At 38.9% G+C, this 13,407-nt stretch overlaps 2 protein-coding genes across 3 annotated transcripts in view; both read right to left on the bottom strand.

The window, feature by feature from the left end:
- LOC144658601 (BTB and MATH domain-containing protein 36-like) overlaps nucleotides 1–13,407 on the bottom strand; it is a 30,288-nt gene that overhangs the window by 11,165 nt on the left and 5,716 nt on the right. The window contains exons 1-2 of one of the 2 annotated variants that reach the window (XM_078519055.1): nucleotides 1,876–2,149; nucleotides 1,137–1,391 (exon numbers count right to left, since the gene is read on the bottom strand). The exons of the other annotated variant lie outside the window; for it this stretch is intronic. Coding sequence (XP_078375181.1) covers nucleotides 1,137–1,391; nucleotides 1,876–1,951 — 331 coding nt within the window. The 5' untranslated portion in view covers nucleotides 1,952–2,149. Of the gene's footprint in view, nucleotides 1–1,136; nucleotides 1,392–1,875; nucleotides 2,150–13,407 lie in introns of those variants that run through there. 2 annotated transcript variants of the gene reach the window in all.
- Nucleotides 4,224–12,096, bottom strand: LOC144658602 (uncharacterized). Its single transcript, XM_078519057.1, has 3 exons — nucleotides 11,949–12,096; nucleotides 10,322–10,594; nucleotides 4,224–5,475 (listed from the first exon to the last, which is right to left on the bottom strand). Exons 1-3 carry the CDS (start codon nucleotides 12,007–12,009, stop codon nucleotides 4,877–4,879), a joined length of 933 nt encoding a protein of 310 aa, XP_078375183.1. The 5' UTR covers nucleotides 12,010–12,096; the 3' UTR covers nucleotides 4,224–4,876.

Below are 13,407 nucleotides of genomic sequence, written 5' to 3'. Positions count from 1 at the left end.
GAGTGAAGAGGAATCACCTGACAACATTGCTGTTTGAACATTGCTCGTGGGCTGCACGTAATCTTAACAAGATAAAGTGTTCAAAATTCGAATTAAAGCTGTTTTAGTTAAACATTTTAGAATAAAAATAAGCGATAAAAGTAAAGAACAACGTTTCGCTGTCTTCATGACAGCATTTTCAAGTTCAATGTAAATGTCAAGTGCGATGGCTATTTATGAATATGATTTTATAATAGAGCGTGAGGAATGTAGTAAAGTATTTTGAATGTAATTAGAGGTACAGAAAAATTAGGAACGCATTGTTCTATGTGAAAAGTTTTGCACGGATAGAGTCAGATTGAGTGTTAAGATCCGGTTTAAGTTCTCTAATAAAAAGACATCTCATAAATGAGGCAGTCCAGTTTACTTTAACATTTCTTCAAGATCGAAAAGTGCTTGAGATCAACGCGCTGGTGGAGATGTCGGCGCGTATAGCCGACATAACCTACATCACACAGGTCACATTTAAAGCGGTAAACAACGCATTGCTGGTTGATGATTGCTAGTTTTGGCTCGTGCAGCTTAACTTCATGTTGGATTTTCCTGCTTGTAAAGACTGGTTGGATTTCTTTACCGATTTTGTTTCCCAGATCACTTAGTTGACGTCGTACGGCATCTGCTGACTTCTGATCTTTAAAGGGTAAACTGATTCGTGTGGGGTTTTCCCTTGAGTGGTTGTTGTCGTGGGGGCTACTTAAGTTTCGAAACAATGTTTTCGGAACCTACGTATCCGGCGAACTTTGTCAACTCAATGATCGCCCGGTTTATTACCTCAAAGGCCTCAGACATGCGGTTTTCCCTGTCATAAAGACAGCGAAACGTTGTTCTTTACTTTTATCGCTTATTTTTATTCTAAAGTGTCCAAAGTACGAATATTAAGCTAATCGTGGTTTAGCGTAAAATTTGATTATATTTTTTCACCTTGCTGGGAGGTTTTCTGTTTATATTTTTTCTCCTTCGGTTCAGGCTTTGACCACCGTGCAAGACATCACCAGAGAAAAAAACACTATAAATTTAATTGCCTTTCGAACAAACAAGCCCAGGTGAACAAATATATTCCCAGGGTTTTTAATATTTTCAGAGGTTGCAGTACTTACAAGTGATCTCCTGTCGCTCTTGGACATAAAGCTGCTTCAGAAAGTCCAGCACCTCACTAGCTTTCTTCTCAGGCAGCGGAATCTCGTTGTTTGTGGCTTCTTTGAATTCAGATTTGAACATGGCCTTGAACACTGGTGAATTCATACTCAGTATCAGACGATGAACATGAAACTTCTCATCCTCCACCACAAGAATCACGTCACTATCTTCCCACGGCTCAGAAAAGCGATGACTGACTTTCTTCTCTTCTTCATCTGATGTAGAAAAAAGACAAAAATGAGAAATCTGTACTAAACAGCGCTGATCGAGTAAAAATTCCACCGAACAACTCTTCATACCATGAATCAGTGTCACATCAATAAAGTGATGGAAGCGGCGTCGTACTCAGTGACTATTTGTGTTTTCATGTCGTTCGTATACATATGTCTTTCCTTTCATGCATCACCGATCAAAACAAGGAAAATTCGATACCTATACTATTCGAAACCTATAAGATACCTAGACTATACGAAATTCAAGATTGAGTGTCTAACAGTTTTATCGTGAAAAAGCAAGACACTGTAACTAGATATCCTATTTAACTCCACTTTATTAACCAACCTCAAGTGCTTTGTGTCGAGATTCGTGATTAAACTGAAAAGATCGCCGATCGACAAGTTTCTCTGTTTGACTGAATAAACTGATCACAAGATTTCCGTACTAAACTTTCCACACTATACGGATATATATAGAACTTACCAGGTGTTGTTTCCTCACTGGTTGAATAGCTTTCTTTAACATTTGTTTCCTCGCTGGTAGGAATGTTACATGCCATCTTAGGGTTAATGTTGCAACGCAAAAGCTGTGTTAAAATGATTGATATAACTGATCGTCGAGAGATTTGTATTCACAAGGACAGCAAATATGCAGGGCCGTGGATGTTACGACTTAGAAGTAGTAGCGTCAACCACAGTATGGAAAGAGAACTAATTTACTGCCCCTTTACTAATCAACTGACAGACTATAGCTACGACCTGAGTGAATTCCCAGAAACTGGTCGCGAAGTAGTTCCGAGTAATATGCAAAGTGTTCTGCTCCACCGAATTTGACCGAGGGCGGCTCCTTGAATGTATTGACAGTTGATCTAACTTTGTCGCATATTTTTCAAAGAACACACACACAAAAAAAAACTATAGGGGTCATTTTACCTGTCATGGCTACACAAAGGGGGGAATAATACTGCATCACTTAAGTGGCGCCACTCCATGCGTGAAATGATTATTTTTTTCAAACTGGCACTGTGCAGATCAAGTAACTTTTTGAATGTGACTAAAGTAATATATACGGAGTTTAAGTGGCCACCTCTCGCGTCAATGTGATTTTACAGACAAATCGGAAAACTAGTTGACTGATCATTTGCCATCCAGATACTTTTTATATGAAATATAGTTGAACCCCGTGTAATGCGGACCGATGCATACCGTTATTTCGGAGAGTGGTGAATGTGATTTTTCTCTAAGCTTATACATTTTCTCTAAATTTACCTGCAAAGTAGCACATCTTGTCACGATATCTCAAATAAATTGATGGAAACCTCAAAATTATAGTTAAAATTAAACAATGGAGAAAAAAGCCAAAAAATGTAATTAAAAAAATAAACAGAAAACAAACAAGCCGGCATGGATGTAACAACTAAGGAAGACGGATTATGAAAGACGAACGTTAAAAAAATGGCCAAGGATTTTTTCAAGATGACGTGACGTAGCTTCTTCAATACAGACACCTTCTGCGTTTTCTACCTAGTCAGTCCGTAAAGTCAGTGGGGTTCAACTGTATTCACCATGTAGTTTTTCATGTAAATAATCTGCTTTGTCTATATCAATTATGTTTGTTAGTGAAATTAATGGACTCACTACACTCGGGTATGTGCACTCTGCTCATCTCCAGACTGAGGTAACACACCAGCCTAGCCGTGGACAGCTGTTTTGTCCTCTTTGGGACTCGTCAGCACTGCGTAAGGCATGGTGGTAATGGGAGAAAAGTTCTTATTTCTCCCACCTCAGTGATCCAACACTTGTGGTACACAAGGTGTATGTCTGGAGACGAGCGCACCAGTAGTCTTGGACTACAGTTGAGGGTAGGTTAGTTTAACTAACCGAAAAACACCTAAAAAATACGCTGACTAGGAGCGAGACAATAAAGTAAGCACTTGTAACCCTGAGGCACATAATACAATTATGTTTATAAGTGAAATGGACTCACTACACTTTCTTTTCATCTTTTGATGTTTCTCTGTATACGATGAAAATGCAGAATACATGCGTTAAAAAGAGCATGCAATATCATGAGCATGATTTCGAAAAGCATTTATCAAGAGTAAAGAATGCTGGAGGTTTAGATCTACATTGACAAAATCGGGCTTACGTTTTGAAATTCTGCCTTTGTGTTTTGGAAAAAAGACTCTTTTTTTTGAAAAATACTCAGTAAGACCTTCATTAGTGTTCTAGGCACACTTCGTGTACGAGCAAAGGCAATTAATCATAACTTTAGCACCATGGACGATGTACGTAAGTTTTTGCTTTTGAGAATTCTTTTACAGGCCCGTTTCCAGGATTGCTGATAGGGGTTGGGGTGCGCTGGAGCGGCGCAGGCGCGAGCTTTTAGGTGGTCTGGGGGTATCCTCCCACGGAAAGTTTTGAAAACTTATAGTTTGATATGAAACCAGGCAGACAAAAGCAAACGTAACCAAAAAAACATGCATATTCCTGGATGTTTTTGCAAATTCAAAATGGACTTTAAAAAACAGGAACTTTAAGAGACATGTAATTTATATTTTATAATTATTTTTGTATTTTTTATAGTCAAAATACCAATGACAGATCTATATCTACATCTACATTTTATTAAGTCGGTAAAAGTCCATTCGGATATCACACCAACGCCTTAACATAATTACAGTGATTAAAAATAGGTAAAATACAATATATACATATATAATAAATGAAAGATTCTAAAATAGGAAAGCTAAATTGATAACTATGGGTAAACAACTAACTAAATAAAAATCTAGAATCATATCGTCACTTGCAATTTATACAGCACATAAAAGGAAGAAAGACACAAGATAAGTACTTTTATTATTACGAAAAATCCTTATAACAAAAGTTGAAAATGTCTCACGCAAGGAATATACAAATAGTGGACCTTTGATTAAAGAGAATTTCAAGCCAAAGGAGTAAATATGGCTTGATGTTATCTTTACGACGAAGACGATATCTGTAAACACGTACCGCTGAATTCAAAGCTAGCTTTCATTGCGGTGTTTACTGGATGAACCAGTTTATTCAGAATTCATTTTCAAAGTCAGTACAGCAGTAAGCGAATTGAAGCACAGGCACTACTTTGTCGGCAACTTCGAACACCTCCTAGTGATGTCTGTGATACTGCACTCTTAAAAGAGGTATATAATTCTGAATCATATACTGTCCGAGGTGATAACAGTAATAACGAAACGGGGTGACAATGTTATTGCGAGATTATAGATAGACATTACTGCTTTAATATAACTGTATTATAAGCAAAGTAGATATATTTGAAATATATGCGAATTTAAGCTATAGTCAGTTACTCAGAGTATGTGGTTAGTTCCATCTAACAAAGGATAAACTTTATTTCTAAACTTTAATATTATATAATTAGGGAACTAAAAAGTCCAAAAAACTCATGTCATCGCTTCCCATTTCTTTGTGTCGAGCAGAACTTAACGACCGTTTTTCAACATAGAGAACTTCTCCATAACAGACGGTAGCTCGGAATCACATATTGTGTTGCATCCCTTGTGGCGCTGGCTTCGATAATGGTAATAAATCTGACCCCAAATAGAAGAGAACATTGACATACATTTGTCGCATGCGCTGATTTTTGTACTATCAGCATTAGTAAACGATTTTATTTCGTTATATTCACTTACATGATCAGTACACCATTTCACACTCTTTCCTACATCATGTTCATCCAGCAGCCAAAAGAAACAATCCACTAATCCCATAAACTGTGGGTACAGCTCATCAAGAAACGTCTCCAGCCGTTCAATCCTTTGGGTCAGTAGATGCTGCAGCTTATCCCTGTTGAGATCTTGCAAATGGACAATTTCTGATAGGGATGTGAGCTTCAAATCCTTCAGCAGGTCGTCACAGCCCTTACATACGTTTTCTAAATGGTACAAATCTCCAAGTGCCAAAATGATCATTACATTTTCTTTCGTTTTGGGTTGGTCCTCGAGGAACTTGACACAAGGGTCGAAAATGGCTTTCACCTGGTACTCGTCACTTAGTTTAAGCAGGTGTCCGACGTTTTCCACTAGAATTGAAAAGACGAGTGGCGATTAGCCACCTCCTTATAAAGATGTATATGTTGCAGTTTATTTTTTATCCCCGTTAATTTTTTTTATTTTAACTAGTTAGTTTTTTCTCTAACTATTTTTATACTAGGTTAATAAGTGGAAAAAGTAAAACACCTCCCCTCCCTTGTTGTCTCATATACAAAACGACTAAAACTGATGATTGATAGCTGGGAATTATATCAAAACAAACTTTGATACAGTTGATAAGCTAATAGGAAATGACGTCAAGATGTCTTTTTCCTTCGTTTAATAACCAAGCCTAAAGCAGAACTTTTTATTTATTTAGGGAGGCGACGTAACCTATCAAGTGGTTTTCTTTTTCTTTTTTGATTTGGATTGTTACATTTGGAGATCCCTGATTAAAATCCTCCATCCCACCACCCTCCCAAGGGATACAATGAACCGTTAATCCATTTAAGGATTCTAGAAAATCGAAAATTGATACCTTTTTTAAGACCAAAGACAAAGACGAAACAAAGTAATATCTTTACCTACACTTTACAGTCAACGCGCTTCACGCATGAACGCACAACTTCAAACATTCATAAAATATTTCATTCACCGATTTCATTTTCAGTTAATGAAATCATTCTTCGAAACTTCAATCGAACAATTGTAAATCAAATTGAAAGTATTTAAAAGCCCATGGTAAAATTGAAAATAAGACATCTGACGTTATGGCAATTGATAATTTTTTTTAAAATAATTTCGGCTGTGTGCTGTTTTTTTTTTTTTTTCGCGCAGGAACAAATTACATGTAAATGAGCGACTGTGTCACCGCCGCATTCACGCAGTTATGCGCTCGTTCGATTGAATTGTTCTTTTCCAAGCTATTGTGCACTTGAATCGACAAACTAAATGCTGTGCCGCTCTCTTCTTCTACAACACACTTTTGAAGATGCAGTTTCTCCTCTTGGATGGCGCTTACTGGAATTCCCATTCGAACAAACAAAATTTTGAGGCAACAATTCTCCTACTTCGGAGACGATGTCGTGTCTAATTTCTTTGAGCGTTTTGCTTAGAAAAGCTGCTGTTCGTTCGACAAACGCAAGAGCGAGGTCATTGCTCTTTATCTTTGCTAGCTAGAATTTCCGACATTTTCAATTTCTCGGTCGCTTCCGCGCAAAATTTACAAATAGCCTACAAATGAATGATTTGATTATTCGAAACGTGATCTTTATCTTTCAATCTTGCGGTGAAGGCATGTCAATCAAATTCAATCATGAAATGTTCACGTGAATATTGGAACCTTACGTCGCCGAGCGTTCATGCGTGAAGGCGCGTTGACTGTAACGAGTGAGTATAGCTAACTGTCGTGGGTCGTGGGTCGTGGGTGGAAGTCGTGGGTCGTGGGTGTGGGTAAAAGTCGTGGGTAACCAAAAAAAAAAATAAAAATAAATTGAAATTGAAAAATCGCTTTGTGTAAAGGAGATAAAATATGAGTATCGTACAATGCGACAAACAGGTATTTATCTGATCATTGACAGACTTCTGTAAAGCAATTTGCATTGTCTCTTCCTCGTCTTCAACTTGGAATTTGAGCCAGCAGCTGTTGCTTAGGCGCGGTGGTGAAGTTCTCGGAGAATCTCGTTTCACTACAACCGCGTACGAAATAGAAGAGTCGCTATCGGAATCCATTATCGATCGACCTAAATATACAAATCTGAAAAGGGTAATTCTCAGGATAACTCGCAGCACGTTGTTTTCTTCCGGATCGTCGGTCGAAAAGGCGAATGATTTAAGTTTTACTATCCTTTGTTCAGTTACCATGACGCCTTAAAAATACCGATATGAGCGTGCAGTGGCCGTGGGAAAGAATGTCAATCTCAAAAAAGGACAGACAGAGGAATTGGAACCTAGGAATCAGAGAAGCCGGTGCTCTGTAATAAAAGCCTAGCCCTACCTTTTAAAAGTAGCTTTGTTTTACAAAGAGAAATGCTTTCAGAGTGAAATAATGTTTTTTCTTGTGTCTGTTTTAATTTTCACCTCAAAAGAAATAAAAAAATATAAAGCTCTTTAAAGTCTTCCTCTCTTTTACGCCACCCCCTCACTCCCTCTCTAAAGGCCAATTTACACGGTACGACTTTGTCGCATGCAACTCCTACACAGCCTACAAATACTTAGGAGTTGTAGGTTTGATTTACCGACACAATTCGTGTCGTAAGCTTGTCGTAAGCATATCGCAAGCATGTCGCATGCAGCAAAATCGTACCGTATAATCGGCCTTAAGGGACGGACCATTATTTTGGAGAAGGGGGGGGGGGGGGGTGAAAATATTAAAAAAAAATGTTTGTCGGGCCTAGAAATCCTTAATAAACTGTTTGCAAACACGATATTTATAACAAAAAAAATAGTTTGCATTTCGAAAAAAAAAATGTTTGTAGAAGTGCAAACACTTAAAAAATTGCAGAGAAAAAACATATCCCCTTTCCAAGAAAAAACACTCCGTCCCTCATTAGCCTCGGTCGGGAAAATAGATTTTTCTGAATAAACCATCGTGGTCATAAAGGTATTATTTTTGGAATAAAACAGCTGTTATTCAAGACAAAATCAAGCTGCTAAAAAATTAGCGGCGCTACTCTTGGCTGTGAACATGTCGATCAGACACAAAAATATAGCGCGCCTAGCCTAGCCTAGCCTAGCCTGATTCAGGCTCTCTATAGTTACATTGACGAGAGCGAAGGAGTGGGCACTACATGTGCAGGGGCAAAATACAAGTCTTTGAACCGCTTAAACTTGACTTTACGAAGCAAAGGTATGGACGTTACGTTTCTTCTTTCCTTTAATCCCCAGTCTAACAACAACTGTACCAATTCTATTTCCAAAGTACACACAGCGATTTTTCAATTTCAATTTTTTTTTTATTTTTTTTTATTTTTTGGTTACCCACGACTTTTACCCACACCCACGACTTTACCCACACCCACGACCCACGACTTCCACCCACGACCCACGACCCACGACAGTTAGCTATACTCTTCATTTTTCATTGATCAGATCTTTTCTGTTTAGCCGGGCGTTCACGTACGTGAAGTAACCTTATTTAAGGCTCTAACCGGGATCACTCTACCAAAAAAGGCGGGGGTGGGGGGTAGGGGGGGGGGGGTGTGGAGGTAACCCTGTCAGAAGCCTATCGTCTGACTCTATATAGGGACTGAGAACCTCATAAACCATCAATTGCCTTACGCTGCGGCACATACCTGTATGGGAGTGACTATTCTGCACTCAGTTCATGTAGTGAGACTTCTTTTTTTATACATGAAGTATGAATCAAACTTTACTTTTTTAAAGTTAAAAAAAAGTTGACACCAAGAGGATTCAAACCAGGGTCATTGGATTTCCAAGTGCAAACCATCTCCACTAAGCTACTGAAGACCAGCTGCCAAAAACCTGACTGATTTTTTTGGCTAAAAATCCTTACCCTATTAGAAAGGCTAACCACAAGCAACCTAAGCTAAGGAAGGCTAACTGGAGAGCTATTTAGGCTAACTGGGGTGCTGTTTAGTATTCACTACATGAAATGAGTGTAAAGTGGTATAATATGTCATCAGCTGTCTCACTATTGTCTCATTACATCAACTGAATAGTCAATCCCATACCTGTATTGCTTAAATATATGAGACTTTCGATTTGAATAACCTTAAAAGGTTATAAATTCAAAGTGTTCAGATCAGGTGTATTTTAATGCCAGTATAAATCGAGTATATTCTTGAAAGAAACAAAACCTTGGATAATAAAACTTCGAAGCTAGCATCAAATGTTTTTGACCAATAGAAAATTTTTTTTGTTTTGACTTGTAAATACACATGTCTGATACACATGTTATTTGATCAGGGTGAATGTGGTGACTTGGAAGTCGTTATTCTTTGAATATTTTTGGTAATTTTATTTATATTTTGTGAAGTCTTGAACATATTTTTCATGTGTTCAACAAAAAGGGATATAAATGTTTCTTAATAATAATAATAACAATAATAATAATAATAATAATAATAATAATAATAATAATAATAATAATAATAATAACAGTAATAATAATATAGCGCAAAAATCCACTAATTGCCCATGGCGCTTGACAATAAAAATCTTAATAAAATGATGTTAAAAAGTTAAAAACACTAAAAAATTAAAAACGGAAATTTACAAATATAAGTTTAAATGTACTTTAAACTTAGAAAAATAAAAAAGCTCATTTAAAAAGGTACGTTTTTAAATGTCCCTTAAAAATTTCAGTAGAAGCACTTGATCTAAGTTCCAGTGGGATCGCGTTCCATGGTCTTGGGGCTGCTACAGCAAACGCTCTCTCTCCGTATGTTTTCAATTTTGCTTTTGACGCCACCAAAATTTGAAGACCAGCAAAAGAATTTTATAAATTATTCGATAGCGGACCGGTAGCCAGTGTAGCTTCTTATGCACCTATCAATGGTTTGCCCCAGGATGGGGGGGGGGGGGGTGGGCAACCCACGGGAATTTGACATCGTGAAGGTCTCCCAGGGAAGGGATTTTGACATCTAAAATGGTCTGCTGGGTTAGAAATTTAAGAGGAGATATGTGAAATTTGACATTCGCTAGGTGCCAAGGGGTGGGGAATTCGACTCTGGATTCCAATAAATGTCAAATTCCCCTGGGGTTGCCCCCCCCCCCATCCTGGGGCAAACCATTGATAGGTGCAATTTAAGCACAAGGGTAATATGACCAAATTTCCTAGTACGTGTAATTCGAGCTGCTGTATTTTGAACGGATTGTAATCTCTTCAAAAATTAAAGACATTAAAAACGTACATTAATTCTCAATCAAACTTACTTGTAATATCCACTTGTTCTTGAATATATTGGAAGCCGTAAACTTTCTTAAGGAAGTCAAGGAACTCACTGGCTTTTTTCTCAGGCAGAAAAATCTCGTTGTCGGTTGCTTCTTTAAACTGACTTTTGAACATAGCCTTGAACACTGCTGAGTTCATACTCAGAATGACACGATGAACATGAAACTTCTCATCCTCCACCACAAGAATTACGTCACTATCTTCCCACGGCTCAGAAAAGCGATGACTGACTTTCTTTTCTGCTTGGCCTTCTCCTATATTACGGACAGAAAACATCGTTCCAGTAATAAATATAAGTTATATAATGCCATACTTTTGGGTAGAATGCTCAGTAAATAAACCCCTTCATGATCAGGTGCCTTTCGAGTTTACTGGAGGATAATGCACGCAAGGTTGAAAGATTGTCCGAGAAATGAATTACAGTGTTGGTTCAGAACATTGTTTCAGGCAAGGACATTATCCTCCAATATACCAGCAAGTCAGAAGGGGTTTCTCTATTTTATAACACTCCGATTAATTGCGACAACGTGCTTTATTGGAGGTCGACTGTTGACATAAGCATGATAAAAAGAGAGTGTTGGTCAAGGGTGACGCTTTGGAGCCTTCTGGCTCTTCAATCTACCGGTAATAAATACATTTAATGTTTAAAAATTTGCTGAACAAGTCACGCGAATTACGAATATGCGAGGAAAACTCCTATCTATATTATAATTGTATCTAGTTTCAAGTCACTCAAATATGTCACATATTTCCTACAAAATAATTGCATAGAAACAGCATTAATATCTATCTCTGTTTAGTGCATGTTCCCAACCTAGAAACAGCAAACGTAAGTGAGGACGTACCCTATTTTTACACCGAGTATCTGGCGCTTTTCCCTTCAAATCGGCACTAAATTAATAGCGCCTTGGAGAGAGTTTGTATGGTGGGTAAACAAGTCCGACCAATGATGGTGTCTAATCATTTTAAAGTCACGATCGCAAGCGTGGATAGAAAAAAAAAACACTGAAGAAAACGACGCTGTGTATTTGGACCACAAACACCTGCCCGTACTTCACAAAGGGAAGAATGTGTGAAAAAAGTTAGGGTACGGTATTGAACTGAATCGAAGTAAGCCTAATAAAGCGATGAAGCTTGCAACAACTGAATAAAAGCGTTGTGTTTCACAAGTCAAGGTAGGAACGCAAAAAAAGCTAAGTTGCAACATCAAGATAAACGCCAAACAACCTTGAGGATCGATCCCTCTGAGTACTTGACGTAAAATTCCGTAATATTTCTGCACTGTGCGAGCTTTGCGTCCGTGGGGAAGCTCGTGAGAGAAGTCATACCGTCAGAACCGTCGCCCGCGCCTCTCAACAATCCGGCGGATTGCGGTCGAGAGATTCAACGTAAAGAAAGAAATAACCGAATATGATCTTGGAAAAACTTACGGACCTTACGTGACTTATTTTGATCATCATATAATGTCTATCAAATCACATGCAAATCAAGAATTCCCTGGCCATCTATAACTCCGCAAGGCAATTACTAAACAAACTAAATCCTATCACAAAGTTGATTTTAAAACAATTCATAGTAGTATTCCCAATTTTGCTGTTTATAACTCACCAGTTTCCACTTCACTTTCCTTTTTTACAACATTTGTGTCCACGGGGTAGTTACATGCCATCTCTGCTGAAGTGAATTTTCCTTTACAAGGCGAAAATGATTTTAGCAATTTAAGTAGGTTTTCTGCACGATGGAGCGCGGAAGTGATTCCTTCGCGTGACTAGCCTGCGAACAGGCTCCCGAGTGGGGTTTTCGCGAGCGAAGCGAGCGGAAGAGCGGGGACTGTGGGGGAGGCTCCAGCGCCCCCGTACTCCCCCTCAGGCCCCGCTCTTCCGCTTGCTTCGCTCGCGTTCGCCGCTCGCTTCGCTCACGGAAACCCCACTCGGGAACCTGTTCGCAGGCTATCGCGTGACAGTTGTTTTGGAGCATCCCGTCGTGAGGAAACTGGAGACTAGTTATCGTGTTTCATCACTTTCATGCGATGACAAAGTAGACATGAGGTATAACCTCGACTGTACGAGTAACAACAAGGACGATCAATCAATCTCCTGAAGTTTTCAGAGAACTCGTGGTAAGGTTAACCGCTTTAACTGCAAGCAAACTCTGCTTTGGCCATTCCATTCATTTGTACCAGGTGCTGTTTACAGTCTACCCCTTCTCCTGCTACGTCAGGTGTACGCTATAGTGGCGGATCCAGACCTTCAGGTAAGTGGGGGCCCTGATCATCTAGACCCTAGAAAAAAGGGTGGTGGTCAAAACATTTTTCTTGGCCCTTCGCGCCTCAGTTTGGCCTAAAACTAAGTGGGCCTGGCCCCCCGGACCCCTCCCCTAGATCGGCCACTGCGCTATACAAGTATTTTTTACTGGGTATGCGTTTTTTTACCCTTAAGTAAGGGTATTTGGGGAGGGAGGGAGGGTCTATTTGCTTTTATTTCTTTTCTAGGATATTTTTGGAATTTCGGTGGAAATCGTGCGGAAATACTGGAAAGCAATTTTTAAGGGTAAAGTGGTCACGGTGTACCATGAAAATACGAGTTAAATTCACTGAACAATCATGATTTCATTCATGCTTTTCGAATATACTTCAAAGTGTGCAGCTAGTTTATTTCTTGTCTTGCTGCCGGCGCCGCAAATAAATAAATTATAAATTTTCTATTTGTTGTTCTGTAATCAAATACGACGAAACTTAATAAGGACATACTGTGACAACGGGTTTTGTCCACTACTGGGACAATGGGTTTTGCGTCTGTGACACGGGATTTGTTGCTCAAAAACTCTTTTACGGGGAACGGGCGATGAGGGGCCTTTCTTCGGCTGAAACTGTCGGCTAATTGGACTGAACGAACTGAACTGGGGATAGCTCAGAGCAACCACGCTTGCTGCGAGAGAGGAACTTGTCACGGGTTCCAAAGTACCGAGGGATCTGCTACACTGGAATCAGGACACAAGAACTTGGACTTCACAGGTTTATTCTTCGTCTCGGCGTAAATCTTCTATGTAACTCCACGAGATGTAAATC

Source organism: Oculina patagonica, chromosome 6 (genome assembly GCF_052425735.1).
Source record: "Oculina patagonica isolate OP01 chromosome 6, crgOcupat, whole genome shotgun sequence".
NCBI lineage: Eukaryota > Metazoa > Cnidaria > Anthozoa > Scleractinia > Oculinidae > Oculina > Oculina patagonica.
This window is presented reverse-complemented; position numbering and strand designations above follow the sequence as displayed.